The sequence below is a fragment of the Lethenteron reissneri genome, chromosome 54 (assembly GCF_015708825.2).
Source record: "Lethenteron reissneri isolate LAM-NWPU_2019-01 chromosome 54, ASM1570882v1, whole genome shotgun sequence".
NCBI classification, from domain to species: domain Eukaryota; kingdom Metazoa; phylum Chordata; class Hyperoartia; order Petromyzontiformes; family Petromyzontidae; genus Lethenteron; species Lethenteron reissneri.
Window position 1 is genome coordinate 5,174,900 of NC_083832.1, and position 26,698 is coordinate 5,201,597.

Consider the following 26,698-nt stretch of genomic DNA (forward strand, 5'->3'; position numbering starts at 1 on the left):
TGTTGGGTCAGGCAAGGGGGTACAGTAGCTTAACAAAGTCGAGAATCAGCTGGTGAACATGAAACAGACAAAGATTCCCCACAAAGCCTCCAACAGACTGTTGGGGCAAGTGCTGTTAGCGAGCACCTATGAAAGCCGGAACGGTACACGAGGGGGTGGGTGGCCAGCACCACGCCCGACCGCCTTTGTCTCCCCAGTGGCGATGTTTACACACCGCACCAGGTACTCATTTAAGGCTGAGTCGACCTAGGGGAGGCCCAGGACCGGTTCAGAAAATCGTCACTGATGTTGGCCGTGAGCGGGAATCGAACCTGGGTCGCCAGGTTTGTAGCGCAGCGCGCTAACCACTACCGCTCCCCCCCACACACACACACTCGTACACACACAAAGACAAAGATCCCCGGTATAGCCTTAACAGACTGTTTGGGCAAGTGCTGTTATCGAGCACACACACACACACGTACACACACACACAGACACACACGTACACACACGTACACAAACGTAGACACACACGTACACACACAGACACACACGTACACACACAGACACACACAGACACATACAGACACACACGTACACACACACAGACACACACACACACGCACAGACACACACACACACAGACACACACACAGACACACACACACGCACAGACACACACACACACAGACACACACAGACACACACGTACACACACACAGACACACACGTACACATACAGACACACACACACACGTACACACACGTACACACACACAGACACACAGACACACACGTACACATACAGACACACAAACAGACACACGCACACAGACACACACACACACACGTACACACACAGACACACACACACACGTACACACACAGACACACACACACACACAGACACACACACAGACACACACACAGAGCTGGACATCAGTCCTCGCCAGCACCCCGCCGCTCCTCCTGGTTCCTCCTCGGCGCGACGCGCAGCGCCCGGCGCAGCGCCTCGAGCAGCGCCTCCCTCTTCTTGGAGTCCCCGGCGAGGATGAGGCAGGGGCACAGCGCCGGGAAGAGGGGGCCCGAGATGGACATGAAGAGCGACACGCCCGGCAGCGGCGGTGCGGCGCTGCCGCGGACGAACGAGGCGGCCAGACCCGCGCCGATGGCGCCCTTGCACCCCACGTAGACAGCGACGGTGAGTAGCACCACCTGGGGGGGGTGGGGGGGGGGTGGAGGGGGGGGGTGGAGGGGGGGGTGGAGGGGTATGGGGGGGGTGGAGGGGGGAAGGTGGAGGGGGGGTGCAGGGGGGGGTGGTGGGGGGGGGGGGGTGGGGGGGTGGAGGGGGGGTGGAGGGGGGGGTGGAGGGGGGGGTGGAGGTGAGGGTGGTGGGGGGGTGGAGGTGGGGGGTGGAGGTGGGGGGTGGAGGGGGGGGGTGGAGGTGGGGGGTGGGGGGGGCGGAAGGGGGGGCGGAAGAGGGGGCGGGGGGGGTGGAGGGGGGAGGGGTGCGGGGGGGGGTGCGGAGGGGGGATGGAGGGGTGGGGGTGGAGGGGGGGGGGTGGAGGGGTGGGGGTGGAGTGGGGGGTGGAAGGGGGGGTTGCAAGGGGGGTGCAGGGGTGGGGGTGCAGGGGGGGGAGTGCAGGGGGGGGGGGCTGTTGTGTGTTTTTGTAAACGGAGCTGCAAGACATCTTTTCGGTATTTTTTCCATCTCCCCACCCCCCTCCCATCAAATATCTTTTAGCTCACTCTTTGGTGCTTTCGGTAAAGTGACGTATAAAGATAAAATAATAATTTAAATACTAGCATACGACGTTTCGATTGCAACACCAGATGTAGTAAGTTCGAGGAGACGATGTCGAAGTTGAGGCACACTGTTTATTAACCCAAGGACAGGCACAATAGTTGAAGGGGTATCGGCCCCTTCACCCGTACTATGGGAAACCCACCCTAGTACTAAGCCCTCTGTCCTGTTCCCCAGTCCTCCTCTACTGGGCTACGGGAGGCTGACTGATCTGGCCCTGGCAAGTACAGATCTCGGCACCAGCTAACCAGCCTTGCCCTGATAAGGGCAGCGGTCTGGAAGCTTTTGGGCCGCGCCACTGGCTTACCCGGCTCGGCCCTTATAAGGACGGCGAGACCGGGGAGTCCCAGGGCCTAATCTCCGAGTCTTGGATCTTCACTGGTCAGCTTCGTGTCGAACTGCCTCGAGCTCTTTGGGTCTCCACCTTTTATAGGGATCGCCTCCGAGGGCTGGGGGCGTGGGCAATAACGGATGCGGACGTCGGTGTGACCACCCGTGTATGTGAGTGCCGACACCCCTGTGTTTGTTGTCCGCCGTTTCTCCCGTAATAATCCCTACATCACCCCCCCCTGTACAGCTCGCAGCCGTCCCGGCTGCAACAATCCCTCAACCCCCAAGAATAAAGATTAACACAGTCAACACACGTGTGCCTCGTAACAGTAACAATAACAAGAACAAGTGTAACAACAACTGATGGTCCCCTATAAAAACCCCCTCCCCAAAAATGCAACACATATACAGAACGCGGTTCGCCATCCCCACGCACAAGAAGCATCCATACACACACACACAAACAACAAAAAAAACATATATACAATGAGCGGGTTCCGCAGCAACGGAACACGCGCGGAAAGCTATTCATAACAACCGGCGCGTTTTGGCGCGAGTCCGTGCAGCGGGCCCGTCACAAGGGGCCGGCTTGGTAGAGTCGGTGGCAGGTGTCGCATCTGCAGGTGCCTGGTCGTCCGGCTTCCCGGACTTGCCAGCGCCGACCCCCACGGGGGAGGCTGGCAGCCAAGACGGCTTCAGTCCTGGGGCTCCTGAAGACGGGACAGTCATTAGCGGATCAGAGGCTGGCGGTGACCCCGCCCTCCCGGAGTCAGTGGACTCCCCACATGTTCGGCCATTTGCGTTAGAGGAAGCGTGCGGAGCAAAAAATGGCTTTAACCGTGAAGGGTGCACAAACCACCGACGCTTCCCCCACTTAATGCGCACACATTGAGGCCGCATAACCTGCACAATTTCTACGGGGCCCCTCCATGGTCGCAACAACTTAGCCGAGGTGGCCAATGGCACCATGGGGGCAGTGCAACCATGCTCGGTCGCCCGGGTGCCATTCGTGCGTGTGTGTCCGGCGCGATCGCAATCTCTCGTTTTGTTTCTGGCGAGAGTCAGAGTTTTGCATGGCCGCCTGCCGTGCCTCCGCCAACCGAAGGATGTTAAATTTAACATGGTCCGCGATTTTGGACTTAGCATGAGGCGCGGCAATCGTCAGCTGAGTCGCGACAGGCGGGTCAACCTCGCGGCCATACATAAAAAAATGGCGAAAAACCGGTCGCCGCGTGAGGAGCCATCCTGTATGCTGCCAGGACTCCCCCGATCCGTAGATCCCAATCGGTTTGGGACTCAGATACCTGGTGGGATAGCATGGACGTAAGAGTCCTATGCAGGCGTTCCACCATCCCATCCGTTTGTGGATGGTAAGGTGAGGTACGAATTTTCTTTGTACCCAGAAGGCCACATACCTCGTGTAAAAGGGTACTAGTGAAATTCTTTCCCTGATCGGTCAACAACCGTTCCGGAGCGCCCTTGTCGAGGACGTAGCCCTGAACAAAAGCCTCCGCAACGGCTGCTGCGGACTGGTTGGCGAGGGGCCAAGCCATAGGCCATCGCGTGAAATATTCCACGCCAACCAGCAGGTACTTATTACCCCTCGGCGTGGAAGGAAACGGTCCCAAAATATCAAGGCGACCAGCTCATTAACCCGGGTGACCGAAATAGACTGGAGCGGTGGACTGGCTCCCTTTGCTGGCGGCTTCCGTTGTGCACACTGGGTACAGGACCGCAGCAGATCGTCCACGTCTCTTGCCATGCCCGGCCAAAAGTAATTAAGCTGGAGCATGGCAAGTGTTTTGAGGGTACCCAGGTGCAGGAGCCGTTCATGAGCAGCCCATACAGCCCTACCCCTCAACGTGGAAGGCACCACCAGCCTGTGACGGCGGATCGTCCCGTCCCAATGCATGAGTAGGCCCTGGCACCACCCCCATGAGTCAACGCCCGACTTCCCTTGACCTGATCCTTCCGCGCGACGTCGTAGCGCCAGGAGGGTCGCATCCTCCATTTGGAGGCGACCCCACTCAGCACTTGACAAGCCTAGTAGGGAATCTTTCCCTCCCCCCGAAATAGGACCAGCGTCCGAAGGGGTATCAACTGCGGCCGCAAGAACCCGATCCCGGCCGTCACTGGCCGATTTGCAACGGCCCGAACCCAAGAAACAAGTGCAATCCGGAGCGATCGGCAGGCGTGATAGGGCATCGGCATTGGTGTGGCGAATCCCCTTTCGGTAAGTTGTCTCGAAATCGAAATCCTGCATGATCTCCAGCCATCGGGACAACTGCCCCGATGGCTGGTTAATTCGTAGGGCATACTGCAACGCCGCATGATCTGTACGGACGGTGAAATGCCGGCCGTACAGATATGGCCGGTACTGTTGGATAAAGAACACGATAGCCAACAGTTCGCGGCGGGTGACGCAGTACCGCTGCTCGGCCGGAGACAATACTCTACTACCATAAGCCACAACGCGCTCCACGCCACCCACAATTTGTGACAGCACGCCTCCAATCCCGGTATTGCTTGCGTCCGTGTCGAGCACGAAGGGCATGGAAAAATCGGGGTAGCTTAACGGCGGGGCCCCCACCAGGGCATCCCGAAGAGAGACAAAAGCGGCATCCTCCACCGGCCCCCAATGAAATTTGACCCCTTTTGACGTTAAGGCATGTAGTGGCTTAGCGATGGAAGCAAAGTCCGCGACAAACCGGCGGTAATATGAAGCAAATCCGATGAAGCTTCTAACCTCCCCCACCGAGGTGGGAGTAGGCCAGGAGCTGACACAACGCGTTTTGGCGGGATCGGTTGAGATGCCTGACCGGCCGACGATGTGACCCAAATATTTAACAGATTCGCGCAGCAAATGGCACTTTTGTGGCTTGAATTTCAAATTAGCAGCGCGCATCTTGAGAAAGACGGCCCGAAGCCTATCAAGATGTTCCTCGAACGTCTTACTGAATACGATAACGTCATCCAGGTAAATCAAACACACCTCCCATTGCAAGCCAGCGAGGACCAATTCCATCAGGCGCTGGAACGTCGCGGGAGCAGAGTGTAATCCCATGGGTAAGCGATTTAATTGGAAGAGGCCGTGCGGCGTTCGGAAAGCTGTTTTGGGCTTAGATTCGTCGTCCAAGGGAAGTTGCCAAAATCCTGAGAGCAAATCCAAAGTGGAAAAGAATCGCGATCCCGCGAGGGCATCCAGCGATTCGTCCATTCGAGGAAGCGGATAAGCATCGGCCACCGAGATCTTATTTAATCGCCGGAAATCAACACAGAACCTTAGGGACCCGTCGTGCTTTTTAACCAACACTATGGGTACACCCCAAGGGCTGGTCGAGGGAGAAATGATGTCAGATTTCAACATGTCATCTACAGCCGATTTGACATGATCCTTTTCGGCGGGACTTAACCGAAAAGGATTTTGGCGGATAGGAGCGTTGTCACCGGTGTCAATATGGTGGCGTAGCAATTTGGTACATCCGATATCGTATTTATGTTTACTGAAGACGTCGGAAAATTCTCGCAATAAGGCGCGTAATTTAGCACGTTGTGCGTCGGACAGGTCAGGTGACTCAGCACACAACGCCTCCAGCCAAGCCCTCGTCAGTGTCTGAGGCTAATCGCGTTTGAGAATCGGTGGCCACCTGGCCAATGATCGGCGTTTCCGCAGGTACCGGAACCGCATGTGCGAACACGGTACCCTGTGAAACCACTGCCGTCCGTGTCCCGACATTGAGGACCGCGATAAACGGTTCCCCATCCCCTTTAACAATAGTCTGGGCCGTCACCAGATCTGGCCCACTCACCCCGGCTCTAGATGGTCCCAACATAATGCCCCGGTCAGAGACCCCTTTATCGAACGGTCGACGCAACCGCAGGGGTACTAACATCTGTGCCCCCGGGGGTACACGCACCGTTCGAGCAACGAGCACCTGTACCGTAGCACAGGCAGTATGCAAGGCAGGGGTGGAAGGCAGGAACGTAATACGTCGGCCCGATGGAAGCTCGATGCATCGCTGGTCAATCAGAATTTTGATGGGCAATTTGGCCAAAAAGTCTGTCCCCAACAGGCACGGAATAGCCAGCGAGGAGGAGACGAACACCGGGCCAGATAGTTTAATGTCCCCTATAGAAATTTGCGCTCGAATTTGGCCGATAATACCCAACGAGCCCCCATTCGCAGCGTAAAACGGTATGTCGACAGGGAGCAACGGGCGACTCTGAACGGGCAGGATATTATAAATCAAATCCGAAATGATAGTTGCCGAAGCTCCCGTATCGACCAGTAGCCGTACCTCCACCCCGTCAATATGCCCCGTGACAACGGACGACCCCGCCGATGCAGCCACAACCCGGTGAGCCAACTCGGACCATTGGCCCGGTTGGAGCGCCCTCCCCGACATGCCGCGACCCGACGCACCAGCACCCAAACCCCGAGAATCGTGTGTCGGACCTTGTGAGAGGAAAGTGGGTGTGTGTGCAGGCCGAACATATGGGGTGCCATGACTTGCCCGAGGATGTTGCGAAGGCTTGTGGGGAGGGCCGTCCGCAGCTCCAGGTCTCGCTCCGCGCTGTCGAGGAGCCCGGCATCCGGACGCCACGTGGCCCCGGAGGCCACAATTGTAGCAGACGACGAGCGCTCCAGAGGACTTGGGCTGATCTCGGTGGCTCGGAACGTCCCGAGCCGGTCGCTCGGCAGATCGCCATCCTGCAGAACGATCCGCAGCGAAGGCCCCCTCCATTCCGGAAGAGGTCGCCGCCACGGTGTGTCGTGCAGCTGCAATGTTTGCCTTCCTTCCACTGGGAGATGAGATTGGCGTGAATGTGCCTTGCAGCCCGCAATGATGACATATCCGCATCATCCTGTGCTAGGATGATGAAGTCCAAATCGTCGGCCAGCAGCAAAATTTTCTCGGCCACCATCGCATCGATCCCTTCTTCGTCCATACGCGGGAAAGCGTCTTTCGCCAATGACAGCAGGGCCGTGCGATAAGCAAGTGGCGATTCCTTGTCGCCCTTCTGCCGTTCATAGAAGAGCTGGCGACAATCGGAGGGCGGCCCATAAACCGTGGCCAGCAGCTGCAGCGCCGACTGAATCGTGGAGCGTGCCGACTTGGGTGCAGCGGTGAGGGTGCCCAGGGCGTCGCTGTCCAGCATCGCCGGGAGAGCACACAGCGCCTCGTTGTCCGACCAGCCCGCCATTTCTTGGTGGGCCAGGAACCGGCGCTGGAACCCCCCCCAATCGCCGTCGCTTGCTACGAATACCTGCAGGGCCGGCAGGCATTGCTGGAATGTCGGCTCCGTCTCTGAACCTCTTGCAGCATCCGTATCGCGTCCCCGTACTGTACGAGTAATGGTGGACTCTAATGGGTGTTCGCGCCGTCAGTGACGTGCTGGTCGGGGCTTGGTCGGTGCTGGCGTCCGATGGTGGTGACGTTGCAACCCCTGATAGGCCGCCACTGCGACCCGCCTCCGCCGATGATGTGGCGGCTGCTGGCTGGGCTCCGTCCCCCGCGTGACGAGCTGGGGCTCCTCCCTCTGCCCCTACTGTCTTCGTGGCGGGAATTTCGAGTCTCCCCGCTGTTGTAAAGGCGGGAGTTTCTGGCGGGCGTTGTCCATCTTCCCGCCGCGTCGCTCCTCCCGGCCCCAGGTGAGTTATTTGTTCCAGCATGGCGGCCGCTGCATACAGGAGCTCCGCCAGCCGCGAGTGAGCCAACGCCAACTCGTCAGTCGACGTCCCGGCCCTCTCCGACGACCCCGCCGATGTCGGAGCCGGCAGCGGTTGTGCAGGTACGTCGGCGGTGATGTCTTGCACCGCCCCTCCCTCGTCGTCATCCTCTCCTGGGTCTTGGGGACGAGTCTTCCGTCTCGTATCCATGCTTGGACCACTTCCAACACCAGATGTAGTAAGTTCGAGGAGACGATGTCGAAGTTGAGGCACACTCTGTTTATTAACCCAAGGACAGGCACAATAGTTGAAGGGGTATCGGCCCCTTCACCCGTACTATGGGAAACCCACCCTAGTACTAAGCCCTCTGTCCTGTTCCCCAGTCCTCCTCTACTGGGCTACGGGAGGCTGACTGATCTGGCCCTGGCAAGTACAGATCTCGGCACCAGCTAACCAGCCTTGCCCTGATAAGGGCAGCGGTCTGGAAGCTTTTGGGCCGCGCCACTGGCTTACCCGGCTCGGCCCTTATAAGGACGGCGAGACCGGGGAGTCCCAGGGCCTAATCTCCGAGTCTTGGATCTTCACTGGTCAGCTTCGTGTCGAACTGCCTCGAGCTCTTTGGGTCTCCACCTTTAATAGGGATCGCCTCCGAGGGCTGGGGGCGTGGGCAATAACGGATGCGGACGTCGGTGTGACCACCCGTGTATGTGAGTGCCGACACCCCTGTGTTTGTTGTCCGCCGTTTCTCCCGTAATAATCCCTACACAAGCAATCATTATCAGGTATAAATGAAAATTAAACACAAATCTAGTATACTTAGAAATGTAATGTAATACAACAGAGAGTCGGATAACATAACAGTCAACACCCTCCCTGGTTGATTACGTTCTTCATGAGAATGCTAAATTTGAGAGAGAGAGAATAAACACAGAACCAGAGACATCTAGACAGACATATAAGTAGAGACAGATATCACAGAGATACACAGCCTCGCTCACATCGTAACATTGCAGCATCGTCACGTTCTGGACGGCGTTGCCAGTCGCATCGACGGTGTCAGGCAGGCACACCCGACTCATCAGCGCAGGCTGGGGATGTGGGTTTGGGGGATTTTCACTGGGGGAGGTCATTGCCATTCTGAGCTCAGGTATTTAAAACTGTCCTAAGGTTCAGGAGTCTTGTGTCGGTCTTAAATAGAGGCAAGGTGAAGACTTGTTCACAATTCTGGCAAATCGCCGGATGAAGTCCGTCGTAGGTGGAGTTGTAATCGCCAGCGAAACGTCGTTAACGCAAACTTGTCAACGTTGCTGTGGGTTTGCTCTCCAACACACCCGTGTGCTGAAGTTGGAATTTGCACATTTTGTTTACGTAACAAATCTTACTCATTGGCTGTGGTGGCGGGTTTGTGTTCACTCGCTCTAACCCAAAACACGTTATTTACAAAAATATTGGTCGCGAAAGCCTACGTTTAAAATATTATTGTTTACATTTACGATCATCATCACTGTCATCATCACTAACATTCTCACCATCATCATAAAATCATACTATCATCATCACCACCATTGTTACCACTATCATCATTATCACTATCATTCGCACAATCATTACCACCATCATCATCATTATCATGACAACCATTATCACTGTCATTATCACTATCATCATCACTATCATTACTACCATCATCATCACTCGTATCATCATCACTATCATTCCCACCATCATCACTATCATCATGATCATCATCACTATCATCACGATCATCATCACTATCATTACTAAAACCATCATAACCACCATCATCACCATCATTACTAAAACCATCATCATCATCACTGCCATCATCATCATTACCATCATCCATATCAATAGCATTACTAAACCATCATCATCACTATCATCACCACGATCATAATCACCACTCATAATCAACGATTTTGGGTTAGATCGCGTTATTTATAAATGTGTCGTAACCCTCCACCACCCGACACGGCCAATCAGCAAAAAAGTGTCACGTTGACAAAAGACAAATAGTTCACTACTTTAGCCCACCGGTGTGTTGAAGCGTGAAACCACAACATTTACAGTTTTTGAGTACGACGTTTCGCTGGTAATTGCATCCAAGATCATCGGGCAATTCGCCAGAATGATGAGGCTCTGCTATTGCTCCAGGTCTTAAATAGAGCATGATTATGAATAATCATCACTATCAATACCACCATCATCACCATCACTATCATTACAAAAACCATCATCATCATCACTATCATCACCACGATCACAATCATCACTATCTTTACCATCATCATCACCATCATTAACACCATTATCACGATCATCATTACCATCATCACTATCAATACCACCATCATCACCATCACTATCATTACAAAAACCATCATCATCACTATTATCACCACGATCACAATCATTACTATCTTTACCATCATCACCATCATTAACACCATCATCACGATCATCATTACCATCATCACTATCATCACCACCATCATCACCATCACTATCATTACAAAAACCATAATCATCATCACTACCATCACCACGATCACAATCATCACTATCTTTACCACCATCATAACCATCATCACTATCATTACAAAAACCATCATTATCATCACTATCATCACCACGATCACAATCATCACTATCTTTACCACCATCATCACTATCATTACAAAAACCATCATCATCATCACTATCATCACCACGATCACAATCACCACCATCACCCCACCCACCCCCCACCCAGGTCACGACCTTTGCCGCTTGCACGCAGGCGCGCGCCCGTCCGCTCCCCACCGCCGCTCCCAGGTTCGACTCCGCGTCCACGGAGCGTCGGTGCCTCCACAGCTGCCGCACCATCTGCGTGTTGCTCAGCAGCATGAGGACCACGGGGAGCCACACGAAGACGTAGTTCACCACCTGGGCACCAGCGGGAACAGCACGGGGGGGGGGGGTGGCCTGGGAAGGTGAGCGAGGGGGTGGGGGGTGGTGGTGTGGATGGGGGCACGGTGGGCGCACTGGAAAAGTGCGGCTGCTGAACGATGGGACACTGAGAGCAGGGGCGCAACGCTGTAGTGGGGGAATTCAATTGGGGATTAGCGGTGAACACGAACCATACTACTCACCAACTAGCCAGCCAAACACCAGCCCCACCACTCACCAACTAGTCAGCCAAACACCTGCCCCACCACTCACCAACTAACCAGCCCCACCACTCACCAACTTGCCAGCCAAACACCATCCCCACCACTCACCAACCAGTCAGCCAAACACCAGCCTCACCACTCACCAACCAGTCAGCCAAACACCAGCCCCACCACTCACCAACTAACCAGCCCCACCACTCACCAACTTGCCAGCCAAACACCATCCCCACCACTCACCAACTAGCCAACCAAACCCTCGCCCTCGCCAACAACGAGCCCACTGAACACTGAACGCTAACCTCAGGCGGCTAAACCCCCGATTCTGCCACCCGCCCCCAACGAACCGTCCAGTATTGCTGCAGCACGGCGCTGTCCGCTGACACGCACGGACACGCGTTCATCTTGCACACGCTGCTGCTGCTGGTGCTGTTGGTGGTGCTGTTGGTGGTGCTGTTGGTGGTGCTGTTGGTGGTGCTGTTGGTGGTGCTGCTGCTGGTGCTGTTGGTGGTGCTGTTGGTGGTGCTGTTGGTGGTGCTGCTGGTGCTGTTGGTGGTGCTGTTGGTGGTGCTGTTGGTGGTGCTGTTGGTGGTGCTGTTGGTGGTGCTGTTGGTGGTGCTGTTGGTGGTGCTGTTGGTGGTGCTGTTGGTGGTGCTGTTGGTGGTGCTGTTGGTGGTGCTGTTGGTGGTGCTGTTGGTGGTGCTGCTGCTGGTGCTGTTGGTGGTGCTGTTGGTGGTGCTGTTGGTGGTGCTGCTGCTGGTGCTGTTGGTGGTGCTGTTGGTGGTGCTGTTGGTGGTGCTGTTGGTGGTGCTGTTGGTGGTGCTGTTGGTGGTGCTGCTGCTGGTGCTGTTGGTGGTGCTGTTGGTGGTGCTGTTGGTGGTGCTGTTGGTGGTGCTGTTGGTGGTGCTGTTGGTGGTGCTGTTGGTGGTGCTGACGCTTGCGTTGGTGGAGGCACTGGACATGGCGGTGGTGGCGGTGTAGGAGGAACTCCCAGCGGAGATCGCCGACCAAACCGTGGGCGAGTGGACGAGGGCGATCGCGGCCCAGAGTAGCGAGCAGCAGCGGCGAGGCCACGTGGCACCCTCGAGTCGCGTCACCGCCAGCGAGGGTCGGTCCAGCGTGCGCAGCTTCGCGTAGCGGTAGAGACTGAGCAGCAGCGTGAACCAGCCACCCAACGTGGAGCCGTACCTGGGAGGACCGTCACGTACGAGAGTAGAAATTTTGAATTGAAATTGTCGTGACTGCAGGAATTCATATTCTATGGTTTTTTTTCGGTAAAGTCACGTAGATAGAAATAAGTATAACCCGTAAAAACAAAGTTTTTCACTCTAAATCCTTTATATGCATGGCGGCTAGAGTCCTCTCGTCCTCTGGCTTGAGATGGCTGCCACCTATGGGTCAGATGATTGTCTGCCAGCATTAAGCAATTGGTAATTAAATATTTAATTTGTTTTCCCTAAACAGTGTAAAATGTAGGAAAAAATGTTTTCACGAACATTAATTGTCTCGCACAACGAGTCTGTGTGCAAAATGTCAGCTCGATTGGATCACGGGAAGTGGGTTAAAAACGACCGAAAGATTTGCACGGTCGTAAGCAAGCAAGCACGCAAGCACGCAAGCAAGCAAGCAAGCGAACTTAATATAAAGGATTTAAAAATAATAACAATAAAATAATAAAAATGAAAATAAAGTGGATAAAATAATAATATCACGACGTTTCGATCGCAACACAAGCAATCGTCATCAGGAGAAAAATATAGGGGAATAGCTGCTGACGCAGGCTGTTTATAACGATATAGAGATGGGTGGGGCAGCTAATGTTAATGTAGGAGAGGTCTCCGACACCAGCAGTTGGTCTACACCAATCAAAGCATTGCACCTCGCTCCACACACCCACACTGCTGATGGTGGAGGTAGACAAGAAAACACAAATCAAGTCATGACCCAAAGTGGTTGATGACATCTTTCCAATAATTGCTGAGTTTAAGTAAAGTCACATAGATAGAAAAAAGTTATAACAATAAAAGAATAAAAAAAGTGAATAAAATAATAATAAAACTCTCACGACGTTTCGATCGCAACACAAGCAATCGTCATCAGGAAAAAAATATAGCGGAATAGCTGCTGAAGCAGGCTGTTTATGAAGGTTTAGAGATGGGCAGGGCAGCTAATGTTAATGTAGGAGAGGTCTCCGACACCAGCAGTGGGTTTACACCAATCAAAGAGCTGTTTATAAAGGTAACAGCTCGGTGGGTTTTACCTGGTAAGATACAAATAACGTAGTTTATTTTATATTTTATTTACACGTCGTATACTTTTCACTCCTATCGTGTTGTTGTACTCTTTGTTGTTGTAACGTGCTGACCCCATGCCCCAAGTGGACATCTGTGAAAAATAACTTCATAGCTCATCGGATTCCTCCAGTATGAATGCATATTCTGATTTTAATGGACTGTGCACCACTGCCAACCCAGTAGTAGCAGCAGCAGCAGCAGCGTCACTGGAGCAGTAGCCCACAGTGTTTAGCGCACTGCCCTACGAACCCGGCGACCCGAGTTCCATTCCCGTGGCATTTAGATGAAAAGGTCGCACTCATTACACACGAAGTGGTCTTGCCACAAATGAACCACAATACCCCGCGTATCTCGTCAAGGAGCATGAACCATCACGCGAACTCTGCTCATCCTCGTAGCAGCAGCAGTAGCAGCAGCAGTAGTAGCAGTAGCAGCAGTAGCAGTAGCAGCAGCAGTAGCAGCAGCAGCAGTAGCAGCAGCAGTAGCAGCGGCAGCAGCAGCGGCAGCAGTAGCAGCAGCAGCAGTAGCAGCAGCAGCAGTAGCAGCAGCAGCAGTAGCAGCAGTAGTAGCATCAGCAGTAGCAGCAGCAGTAGCAGCAGTAGCAGCAGTAGCAGCAGCAGTAGCAGCAGTAGCAGCAGCAGCAGTAGCAGCAGTAGCAGCAGCAGCAGTAGTAGCAGCAGCAGCAGTAGCAGCAGTAGCAGCAGTAGCAGTAGCAGCGGCTTTTGGCGAACCGTCGAACAAAGGCGGTGGTCACCGCATCATCGCACGGCGCTTTCAGATGAGTTTCTGCGGCCGTCTGGAACGCTCTTCCTTCCCGATATTAGGAAGCCATCGGAGCTTTGCACTATGACATATGTATTGAAAACTCATTTCTTGAAAACTTATTTTTGTGTTGAGTTCGTTGTCCTTCCCCTGCACCTCCGGTTAGTACGGTTGGTTATGTACGGTGCGAAAGAAGCTCAAAATGCATAAACGCATTTTGGTCATTCTCACGGTAGATCCAATATCACAACCGCACAAACCATACTCTTTGTTTTTTTCGGTAAAGTCACGTAGGTAAAAAAGAAATGAAAAAAAACAACTAAAATAAATCACGACGTTTCGGAGGCAAAACAAGCTTCCGTCTTCAGGTGGAACCGTCACAGCAAAATTACTGTATCACTGGATACAGTAATTGTGTTGCCTTCGAAACGTCATGCTTTAATTTAGTTGTTTTTTCATTTATTTTTCACCTACGTGACTTTATCGAAAAAAACAAAAAGGATGAATTCCAGATTTGAAGCTTTCGTGACTGCAAGGATTCATATTCTTAGGTTTTTTCGGTAAAGTCACGTAGGAAAAAATAAATAAATTAATAAAAGTAAAATAAAAATCAAATAAAATAAAAAACACGACGAAACGGCGTGATTTTTATTTTATTTTTATTTTACTTTTATTAATTTAAAAATTTTACCTACGTGACTTTACCGAAAAAAAACAAAGAGTATGAATCCTTGCAGTCACGAAAACTTCAAATCTAGAACGCACGAACCATGTTAGATGCGGATTCCTGATGCACAAATGTAAAATGTAAATCTCTCCAGCAGTCTGCCGCTGCGGTCAGTCAGAACAGAGACCGTGCAACGTGTAACGATGCAATGCCCCGATCCACAAACACGATGGAGACATCGCAGTGACGGTGGCACACTCCGCTGCTCCTGACGCCGTTACCTGCCTTGACCACCTGGATATGACATTGTAGTCGATGCTCTGCATCTACATCAGCAGTCGTACTACAAGAAGATTAATAGCATCATCACCAGCATCACTATCATCATCACTATGATTTGCACAATCATTATCACTATCGTCACCATCATTATCACTATAATCGCCATCAACATCATCACTATCAATCGCACCATCATCATCACTATTAATCGCACCACCATCATCATCACCATCACAATCATTCGCATCATCGCCATCAACATCATCACTATCAATCGCACCACCATCATCATCATCACGATCATTCGCATCATCCCTATCATCATCACAATCATTTGCACCACCATCATCATCATCACTATCATTCGCATCATCACCATCATCATTACAATCATTCGCATCATCACTATCATTGCGCCATCATTATCACGATCATTCGCACCTTCACCATCATCACTATCATCATCATCATCATCAATATCATTCGTATCATTATCATCACTATCATTTGCGCCATCACTATCATCATCATCATCACTATCATCACTATCATCGTCGTCATCACTATCATTCGTATCATTATCATCACTATAATTTGCGCCATCACTTTCATCATCATCATCACTATCATCATCATCACTATCATCATCATCATCACTGTCATCATCATCATCATCACTATCATCATCATCATCATCACTATCATCATCATCACTATCATCATCATCACTGTCATCATCATCATCACTATCATCATCATCAATGTCATCACCTGACCTGATCAAGAAGTTGATGGTCCCACAGAAGCCGTCGGCCAGCTCCTGGCAGCAGACGTTGGCGGTGACGAGGAGGGAGACGCCTCCGCTGAGCGCGTGCAGGAGGCACGCCACGCCGAGGTGGACGACCACGAGGTCGGGCAGCAGCAGTAGCTGCTGCAGCGGTGCCCTGGCGTGGTCCCCTCTGACGCTCACCAAGAGGCCAACGTTGCCCACCCCTCCAACCACCATGAGCACCACGAAGACGGAGACGAAGGGGGTCAAGGTGCCAGACGCCATCGAGATGCGTGGGGGTGGACGACGCGGGGCGAGTGGGGTGGGTGAGTGAGTGAGTGGGTGGGCGAGCGAGTTGGTGGGTGAGTGAGCGAGTGGGTGGGTGAGTGAGCGAGTGGGTGGGTGGGTAGTCGAGCGAGCGAGTTGGTGGGTGAGTGAGCGAGTGGGTGGATGAGTGAGCGAGTGGGTGAGCGAGCGAGTGGGTGGGCGAGCGAGTGGGTGGGCGAGCGAGTGGGTGGGTGAGCGAGTGGGTGGGTGAGCGAGTGGGTGGGTGAGCGAGTGGGTGGGTGAGTGAGCGAGTGGGTGGGTGAGTGAGCGAGTGGGTGGGTGAGCGAGCGAGTTGGTGGGTGAGCGAGCGAGTGGGTGGGTGAGCGAGCGAGTGGGTGGGTGGGCGAGCGAGCGAGTTGGTGGGCGATGGGTGAGTGAGCGAGTGGGTGGGTGAGTGAGCGAGTGGGTGAGCGAGCGAGTTGGTGGGTGAGTGAGCGAGTGGGTGGGTGAGCGAGTGGGTGGGTGAGCGAGTGGGTGGGTGAGCGAGTGGGTGGGTGAACGAGTGGGTGGGTGAGCGAGTGGGTGGGTGAGCGAGTGGGTGGGTGAGCGAGCGAGTGGGTGGGTGAGCGAGCGAGTCGAGCGTGCGAGTGGGAGGGCGGGCGGTCGTCTTAGTGATGGCTCGCGGACGGCGAGAGGCGGTTTTGTCATCACCACCCACCACCACCAGCCACCACCCACTGCCACCACCACCACCACCACCACCCACCACCCACCAACGCCACCACCATCCACCACCACCATCACCCACCACCACCACCGACGCCACGAGCGGTTTTTAAGGTAGTTTATTTATTCAAGCCGACCTTTGCTGTCAGGAAATGTTTGTTTTAACACCATTATTGTTTTGTGCGCTGTTTCTGGATGCCTCGTTGTAGTTGTTGTTTTTGTGCGCAGACTTCTGTGTGTTTCAATTGTCGTACTATATTCCGTACGAATTATTGTGTTGACGTTGTTGTGATTTTGGCGAATGACCCCGGGTACATCCTCGCAAATGAGACTCTTAGTCTCGGTTCGCGAGTTCTCACCTGGGTCAAACAAAATAAACGTGAAGTTTGACACCACCACCACCACCACCAGCCACCACCACCAGCCACCACCACCAGCCACCACCACCAGCCACCACCACCAGCCACCACCACCAGCCACCACCACCACCACCACCAGCCACCACCACCAGCCACCACCACCACCAGCCACCAGCCACCACCACCAGCCACCACCACCACCCACCACCACCACCACCCACCACCAGCCACCACCACCAGCCACCACCACCAGCCACCACCACCAGCCACCACCACCACCGCTTCGCTCTGGAGGCGAGGGGGTGTTGTGGGTGTTGCCCGCGGGGTGTTGGCACGAGCGACCTCATAGCACCATCATTGTTCCTCGGGAAGACGCCCGATAGATCATTTATTGAAAATTTTATTTTACCAGGTAAGGCCCCACTGAGCTATAGAGTTGGGTTTTTTTTTTCAGTAGCGACCTGGTCATCACAACTGAGAGTTCAACAAAGTGGCGAATCGCGTGGAAATGTGTAGCAGCCAAATGATGTAAACGCGTGTTTCTAACTGTGGAGCGAAATGACCGAAGGACCCTGAGAAAAATCCACGCGGCCACGGGGAGAGAGAGAGACAGGCAAACACCAAATATACAGCAGGTGTCAGGGTCGGGATCGAACCCACCACCGCCTGTACATCAGGCGAGGTGGTTAACATCTCGCCACCGTGGCACCCTGATAACAAGGGGTTGTCACCTCCCCCCTTACACCTGCACCCCCATCCCCACCCCGTCGACTCTAAAACCCATCATCATCACCATCATAATCACCACCATCATAATTACCACCATCATCACCATCATAATCACCACCATCATCACCATCATAATCACCACCATCATAATTACCACCATCATCACCATCATAATCACCACCATCATCACCATCATAATCACCATCATCATCATAATCACCACCATCATAATCACCATCATAATCACCACCATCATAATCACCATCATCATCATCACCATCATCACGATCATTACCACCACCATCATTACCATCATAATCCACCATCATAATCATCATCATCATAATCACCACCATCATCACCATCATCATCATCACCATCATAATGACCACCATCATAATCGCCATCATCATCATCACCATCATCACGATCATTAACACCACCATCATAATCACCATCATAATCATCATCATCATAATCACCACCATCAAAATCACCATCATCATCACCATCATCACGATCATTACCACCACCATCATTACGATCATAATCACCATCATAATCATCATCATCACCATCATCATCACCATCATCACCATCACCATCATCACCATCATCATCATCATCACCATCATCATCACCGTCACCATCGTCATCATCATCGTTTTGCTGTCAACCCCCCGGTGATGATGTCTTGCCGTGACGATGTCTTATAGGCGAAAGTGTCATCCCCCCACCCCTCTCCTCTAAAAATGAGTGAAGAACGCTGGCATACATTGTCATTTCTAGGCCAAATTGTCCGATGCGATGTTTTGTTGTTTATTGTTTTTGTTTATTCTTGGTGTTTATTGTTGTTGTTTATTGTTGTTGTTTATTGTTGTTTGTTGTTTGTTGTTGTAAGTCTTCCTACGAGCTCGCTCTGACACCACATCGTGACACCGTCGTTCCGTGGGGCCAACGCGAATTTTATTTTGTTTCTCAAGCTAAAGGCGCAAAGGACACATCGGCTCGGGGTGAGAAGTTTGAAAGCGGATGACGACACCTGTGATCGATGCCGTGCGGATATTTCTCTCCGTTACTTTATTGAGCATTCGCCTCTTCAGATTAAAGTCCGTTCAATATCGACGGGTGTTAAGGAATAGGATGCAGGCTATCCACCCGAATTAGATTAAAACACAATACCGCACAAAATGCAAACAGACGCGCACGCACACAAAGACAAAGATTGCCAGTCTTGCTCTTCACAGACTGTAGGGGCAAGTGCTGTTAGCGAGCACCTATGAAGCCGGAACGTCACACGAGGGGGTGGGTGGCCAGCGCCACGCCCGACCGCCTTTGTCTCCCCAGTGGCGATGTTTACACACTAGCACCAGGTACTCATTTGAGGCTGAGTCGACCTACAAAAGGCCCGGGACCGATGCGAAAAAACGTCACTGGTGTTGGCCGTGAGCGGGAATCGAACTCGGGTAGTCGGGTTAGTAGCGCTGTGCGTTGAGCACTACACTACCACTCCCCCCCACACACAAGATCTCCCACACAGTCACACAATGACAGACACAGTCACACGCACACACAGTCTCACGCACACACCGTCACACACAGTCACACACACAGTCTCACTCGCACACATAGTCACACACACACAGTCTCACTTACACACAGTCACACACTGACAGACACAGACACAGTCACTCACACAGTCTCACGCACACACAGTCGCACACACAGTCACACACGGACAGACACAGTCACACGCACACACAGTCGCACGCACACACCGTCACACACAGTCACACACACAGTCTCACTCGCACACATAGTCACACACACACAGTCTCACTTACACACAGTCACACACTGACAGACACAGACACAGTCACTCACACAGTCTCACGCACACACAGTCGCACACACAGTCACACACTGACAGACACAGTCACACGCACACACAGTCGCACGCACACACCGTCACACACAGTCACACACACAGTCTCACTCGCACACATAGTCACACACACACAGTCTCACTTACACACAGTCACACACTGACAGACACAGACACAGTCACTCACACAGTCTCACGCACACACAGTCGCACACACAGTCACACACTGACAGACACAGACACAGTCACACGCACACACAGTCGCACGCACACACCGTCACACACAGTCACACACACAGTCTCACTCACACACACAGTCCCACACACACAGTTTCACTTACACACAGTCACACACTGACAGACACAGACACAGTCACACACACAGTCTCACACACAGTCTCACACAAACAGTCTCACTCACACATACAGTCACACACACAGTCTCACTTACACACAGTCACACACACAGCCACACACACAGCCACACTCACCCACACAGTCACACACAGTCACACACACGCAATTTAACACTCACACACAGCAACACACACACAGTCTCACACACACACACAAGGTCACACACACAGTCTCACTCACACACAGTCTAACACTCACTCACACACACACAGTCACACACACACAGTCAGACACAGTCTAACACACACCGTCACACACACACAGTCTAACACTCACACACCGTCACACACACAGTCACACACACAGTCTAACACTCACACACACAGTCACACACACACAGTCAGACACAGTCTAACACTCACACACCGTCACACACACAGTCTAACACTCACACACCGTCACACACACACACCGTCACACAACAACAACAACCGCCATTCGCCACTAAGTGGCGGTGACGTCACCACGATGCTTGTGCCAGGCCAAGTGCACCTTGAGGCCACGTGAAGTGTCGAACGCCCGCTGGCAGGAGGTCACGGGGCAGACCCAGGTGCCTGACCGAGATGACCGAGATGACTGGCTGATGCACCACCTGTGCCCCCTACTGTACCAACTTGCTGTGCTTTAGCCACCCGGCGCTCCGCTCGTTGTTGTGAGCGTCGCTCCTCCGCCCTCCGTTGTTGTTGGAGGGCGACTGCCTCCAACTGCCCAGTAGCGTCCTTCACGAGCCTCCTCCACTGAGGCCGATCTTGACACCGCTGGTACCAGTCATCGGCAAGTCCACTCAGCTCCACGTCCTCCTGTACCACATCACTCCATCTCTTCTCCAGCCCGTGCCGCGCCCGTCTAGCCCCCTCGATCCGGCCGAACAAAAGCTGTTTAGGCATGCGGTGGCTGGGCATGCGGGCTACATGACCCAGCCAACGCAGCCTTGCCTGCCGGAGGAGCTCACTGATGGGACTTTGCCCAGATCTTTCAAGGATTTGTGAGCTCCTCACACAATCCAGCCTGGTTAAACCCAAGATGGATCGTAGGCAGGCCAGCCTAAATGTTTCCAACCAGTCTAACACACACCGTCACACACACACACGCACACACACACAGTCTCACTCACAGTCTAACACCCACACACCGTCACACACACACACAGTCTCACACACACAGTCACACACACACAGTCACACACAGTCTAACACTCACACACCGTCACACACTGTCACCCACACAGTCTCACACACACACCGTCACACACACAGTCACACACACACAGTCTAACACACACACACCGTCACCCACACACACAGTCACACACACACGGTCTAACACTCACACACCGTCACACACACACAGTCTCACACTCACACACCGTCACACACACACAGTCTCACACACACAGTCTCACACACACAGTCTCACACACACACCGTCACACACACAGTCACACACACACAGTCTAACACTCACACACCGTCACACACACACACACACAGTCTCACACACACAGTCTCACACACACACTGTCTCACACTCACACACCGTCACACACACACACAGTCTCACACTCACACACAGTCACACACACACAGTCTAACACTCACACACCGAGTCACACACCGAGTCACACACCGAGTCACACACACAGTCACACACACACACACAGTCACACACACACACACAGTCACACACACACACACACGCCGTTCACTAAGCACCCCCGTCGCGCTGTCGCGTGCGCTGCAGCACCGCTCGCAGCGCGTACACACACACAGTCTCACTCACAGTCTAACACTCACACACCGTCACACACATAGTCTCACACACACACAGTCTCACACACACACACCGTCACACACATGGTCTCACACACACACAGTCTCACACACACACCGTCACACGCACAGTCTCACACACACAGTCTCTCACACACACAGTCACACACACACACAGTCACACACACAGTCTAACACTCACACACCGTCACACACACACAGTCACACACACACCGAGTCACACACAGTCACACACACACACACAGTCACACACACAGTCACACACACAGTCACACACACACACACGTCGTTCACTCAGCACCCCCGCTGCGCTGTCGCGTGCGCTGCAGCACCGCTCGCAGCGCGCACACACACACAGTCTTACACACACACACACAGTCTTACACACACACAGTCACACACACACAGTCTTACACACACAGTCTTACACACACACAGTCTTACACACACAGTCTTACACACACACAGTCTTACACACACAGTCTTACACACACACACAGTCCAACACTCACACACCGTCACACACACACAGTCTTACACACACACAGTCTAACACTCACACACCGTCACACACATAGTCTCACACACACACAGTCTCACACACACACACCGTCACCACATAGTCTCACACACACACAGTCTTACACACACACACTCACACACACACAGTCTTACACACACACAGTCACACACACACAGTCTTACACACACACACAGTCTAACACTCACACACCGTCACACACATAGTCTCACACACACACAGTCTCACACACACACACCGTCACCACATAGTCTCACACACACACAGTCTCACACACACACACACCGTCACACACACACAGTCTAACACTCACACACCGTCACACACACACACAGTCACACACCGTCACACACTCGCACCGTCACACACACACACGCCGTTCACTCAGCACCCCCGCTGCGCTGTCGCGTGCGCTGCAGCACCGCTCGCAGCGCGCGTCTCTTCTTGGCGTCTCCCGTGAGGATGGCGAAGGGGCACAGCGCGGAGAAGAGCGGCCCCGCCACGGACATGATGAGCGTGGCCGCGAGCGGCACTCCGACTCCTCCCTTGGCGATAGAGACGGTGAGCGCCGCTCCCAGGGCGCCCTTGCACGCCACGTAGAAGGTGACGGTGGCCAGCACCACCTGCAGAGCGGGGAGACGTGGTGGGGGGCGAGGTGGTGGTGGTGGTGGGTGTCTCGCGGGAGACGGGGGTGGTTGCCATCTCGCTCGTGGATTTCTTTTTCACTCTCTGTGTGTGTGTGTCAGTCACCCTGTGTGTGTGTGTGTGTCATCCTGTGTGTGAGAGCCACCAAGTGTGTGTGTCACCCTGTGTGTGTGTCACCCTGTGTGTGTGTGTCAGTGGAGAGCGATAGTGTAGCGGTTAGCGCGCTGCGCTATGAACCTGGCGACCCGGGTTCGATTCCCGCTCACGGCCAACACCAGTGACGATTATCTGAACCGGTCCTGGGCCTCCCCTAGGTCGACTCAGCCTTAAATGAGTACCTGGTGCGGTGTGTAAACATCGCCACTGGGGAGACAAAGGCGGTCGGGCGTGGTGCTGGCCACCCACCCCTTCGTGTACCGTTCCGGCCTTCATAGGTGCTCGCTAACAGCACTTGCCCCTACAGTCTGTTAAGGCTATACGGGGGATCTTTATCTTTGTGTGTGTCAGTCACCCTGTTTGTGTGTGTCATCCTGTGTGTGTGTCACCCTGTGTGTGTGTGTGAGTCGCCCTGTGTGTGTGAGTCACCCTGTGTGTGTGTGAGTCACCCTGTGTGTGTGTGTGTCAGTCACCCTGTGTGTGTGTCATCCTGTGTGTGTGTGTGTGAGTCACCCTGTGTGTCACCCTGTGTGCGTGTGTGTCACCCTGTGTGTGTGTGTGAGTCACCCTGTGTGTGTGAATCACGCTGTGTGTGTGTGTCATCCTGTGTGTGTGTGAGTCACCCTGTGTGTCACCCTGTGTGTGTGTGTGTGAACCCTGTGTGTGTGAGTCACCCTGTGTGTGTGAACCCTGTGTGTGTGTGAGTCACCCTGTGTGTGTGTCATGATCGTGTTTTGTTTGTCGGACGCGTAAATATGTAAATGAGTCGTTAACCCGCCACCCAGTGCCAACCGACGCGGCCAATGAGTAACGTTTGTCACGTGGACAGCACGTGCCACATGTCACGTGGACAGCACGCGTCACGCGTCACGTGGGCAGCACGTGCCACATGTCACGTGGACAAGCACGCGTCACGCATCACGTGGACAGCACGTGCCACGTGGCGAAGAGGACTACGGCAGGCACTCAGCGGTCCTATTCTTAGGTTTTCGGTAAAGTCACGTAGGTAAAAAATAAAAATTAATTAAAGTAAAATAAAAAAAGTGGGCCGTTCCTGGCCCATCCCCCCCCCCTCAACCAGTATATATACGGAGTAGTATCTATTGTATTCTCTCATTTACTTGATACAGATATCGTGCTGTGACGGTTCCACCTGAAGATGGAAGCTTGTGTTGCCTCCGAAACGTCGTGATTTTTATTTTATTTTACTTTTATTAATTAAAATTTTTTACCTACGTGACTTTACCGAAAACCTAAGAATATGAATACTTGCAGTCACGAAAGCTTCAAATCTAGAACCCAGCGGTCCTGCTGGAGAGGAACAGGAGGGAGAAGCTGTTCACAATGCTGGCGAATCGCCCGATGAAGCTGGCTGCTGTTGCTGCTGCTGTTGTTGTTGTTGTGACCGCCAGCGAAACGTGACGAATTGCAAACGTCGTGGGTTCACTGTGCAACACACCGCTGTGTTGGAGTAGTAACTTAACTGGCACGTTCTGTTTACGTGACAGATCTTACCGATTGGTCATTTACACGATCTACCTCCCCCCCGCCCAAAAAAAGCCCCATTATTATGGACAATATCGGTCGCCAGATACAATCTCGTCGATGATCTCCTTTGCGTTGATGTTCATCACAGCGATGATGATGATGATCACTTTTTTGTGCGTTCAGTTTGTTGTCCTTCCCAGACCTCTGACAATCACGGTTGACTACGTACGGTGCGAAAGAAGTGCAACGTGTATGCGTAGAGCGATGGCTGTGAATTTGACACTGAAGTGGAAGTTTAGCGAGCGGAGTGGTGGGACGTGATCACCATCATCATTATCATCATCATCATCACTCTCATTATTACCACCACCACCACTACCACCACCACCATCACTCTCATCATTACCATCATTATAATCACGACTATCATCATCACTATAATTAGCACCACCATCACTATCATCATTACCACCATCATCATCGCCCGTATAATCATCACTATTATTACCACCATCATCACTATCATCACCACCATCATCACTATCATTATTAAAACCATCATCATCATCACCATCATTAACACCATCATTACGATCACAATCATCACTATCTTTACCACCATAATCACCACCATCACTATCATTACCAAAACCATTATCATCATCACTATCATCACCACGATCACAATCATCACTATCTTTACCACCATCATCACTATCATTACAAAAACCATCATCATCATCATCACTATCATTACCACAATCACAATCATCACTATCTTTACCACAATCATCACCATCATCACTATCATTACAAAAACCATCATCACTATCATCACCACGATCACAATCATCACTATCTTTACCACCATCATCACCATCACTATCATTACTAAAACCATCATCATCACTGTCATCATCATCACTATCATTACCACAATCATCACCACCATCACTATCATTACTAAAACCATCATCATCATCACTATCATCACCACGATCACAATCATCATCATCACCACCCTCACCACCCACCCACACCCCACCCAGGATATTGACCTTCGCCGCTTGCACGCAGGCGCGCGACCGCCCGCCCCCCACCGCCGCTCCCAGGTTCGACTCCGCGTCCACGGAGCGTCGGTGCCTCCACAGCTGCCGCACCATCTGCGTGTTGCTCAGCAGCATGAGGGCCACGGGGAGCCACGTGCCGCAGTAGTTCACCACCTGGGTCCTCGGCCGAGGCAGGTGTGTGGTGTGGAGTAGGGTAGGTGGTGGTGGGGGGGTAGAGAGAGATAATAGAATATAATGAAACAATGAAACTGGGATCGTTGTCCAAACACCGCGGAGACAAAACAACAGAAGCGAACGTGATGGAGAAAGAGAAGCGGATCTCGTTCGAGGGAAATGAGGGAAGCAAAAAAAACAGCGATTTCCGTTCGAGTCCGTGGCCTGATTTTGGCTGTCGGGGTTTTTTTTTGTCTCTCGCGCTCTGTCTGTGTTGTGTGTGTGTCACGGTTGCCTGGCACACACACACATACACAGGTTGACACACTCACACACACACACACAGGGTGACTCACACACACACAGGGTGACTCACACACACAGGGTGACACACACACAGGGTGACTCCTACACACACAATGACAACACTCCGCCGTATAACCTGAACGGATTGTTGGGACATGTGCTGTCACCTATGAAGGCCGACACGGCACACGTGGTGTTGTTGGCCAACACCACGCCCGGCCGCCTTCGTCTCCCTCGTGGTACTCATTTGAGGCTGAGTTAACCTAGGGGAGGACCAGGACTTCTTCAGATAATCGCCACAAATGTTGGCCGTGAGCGGTAATCGAACTCGGGTCGCCGGGTTCATAGCACAGCGTGCTAACCGCTCCACTCCCGGTTGAACACGAAGACAAAGACCCCCCGTATAGCCTTAACAGACTGTTGGGGCAAGTGCCT

General features: G+C 52.8%; 1 protein-coding gene across 1 annotated transcript; it reads right to left on the reverse strand.

Annotated features, from left to right (window-relative positions):
* Window positions 1-921: 921 nt before the first annotated feature.
* Window positions 922-16,016, reverse strand: LOC133356473 (olfactory receptor class A-like protein 4). Its single transcript, XM_061574003.1, has 4 exons — window positions 15,739-16,016; window positions 11,899-12,145; window positions 10,557-10,733; window positions 922-1,197 (listed from the first exon to the last, which is right to left on the reverse strand). The coding sequence occupies exons 1-4, from the start codon at window positions 16,014-16,016 to the stop codon at window positions 922-924; spliced, it is 978 nt and encodes a 325-aa protein (XP_061429987.1).
* Window positions 16,017-26,698: the final 10,682 nt, after the last annotated feature.

Excerpts from the sequence above, each read along its gene's own strand:
- LOC133356473 (XM_061574003.1), bottom strand. The coding sequence starts at position 16,016 with ATGGCGTCTGGCACCTTGACCCCCTTCGTCTCCGTCTTCGTGGTGCTC. Across the intron at positions 12,146-15,738 it reads ACCATCAACTTCTTGATCAG|GTACGGCTCCACGTTGGGTG; the intron begins GTCAGGTGATGA and ends CGGTCCTCCCAG. Across the intron at positions 1,198-10,556 it reads CGGCAAAGGTCGTGACCTGG|GTGGTGCTACTCACCGTCGC; the intron begins GTGGGGGGTGGG and ends CACCCCCCCCAG.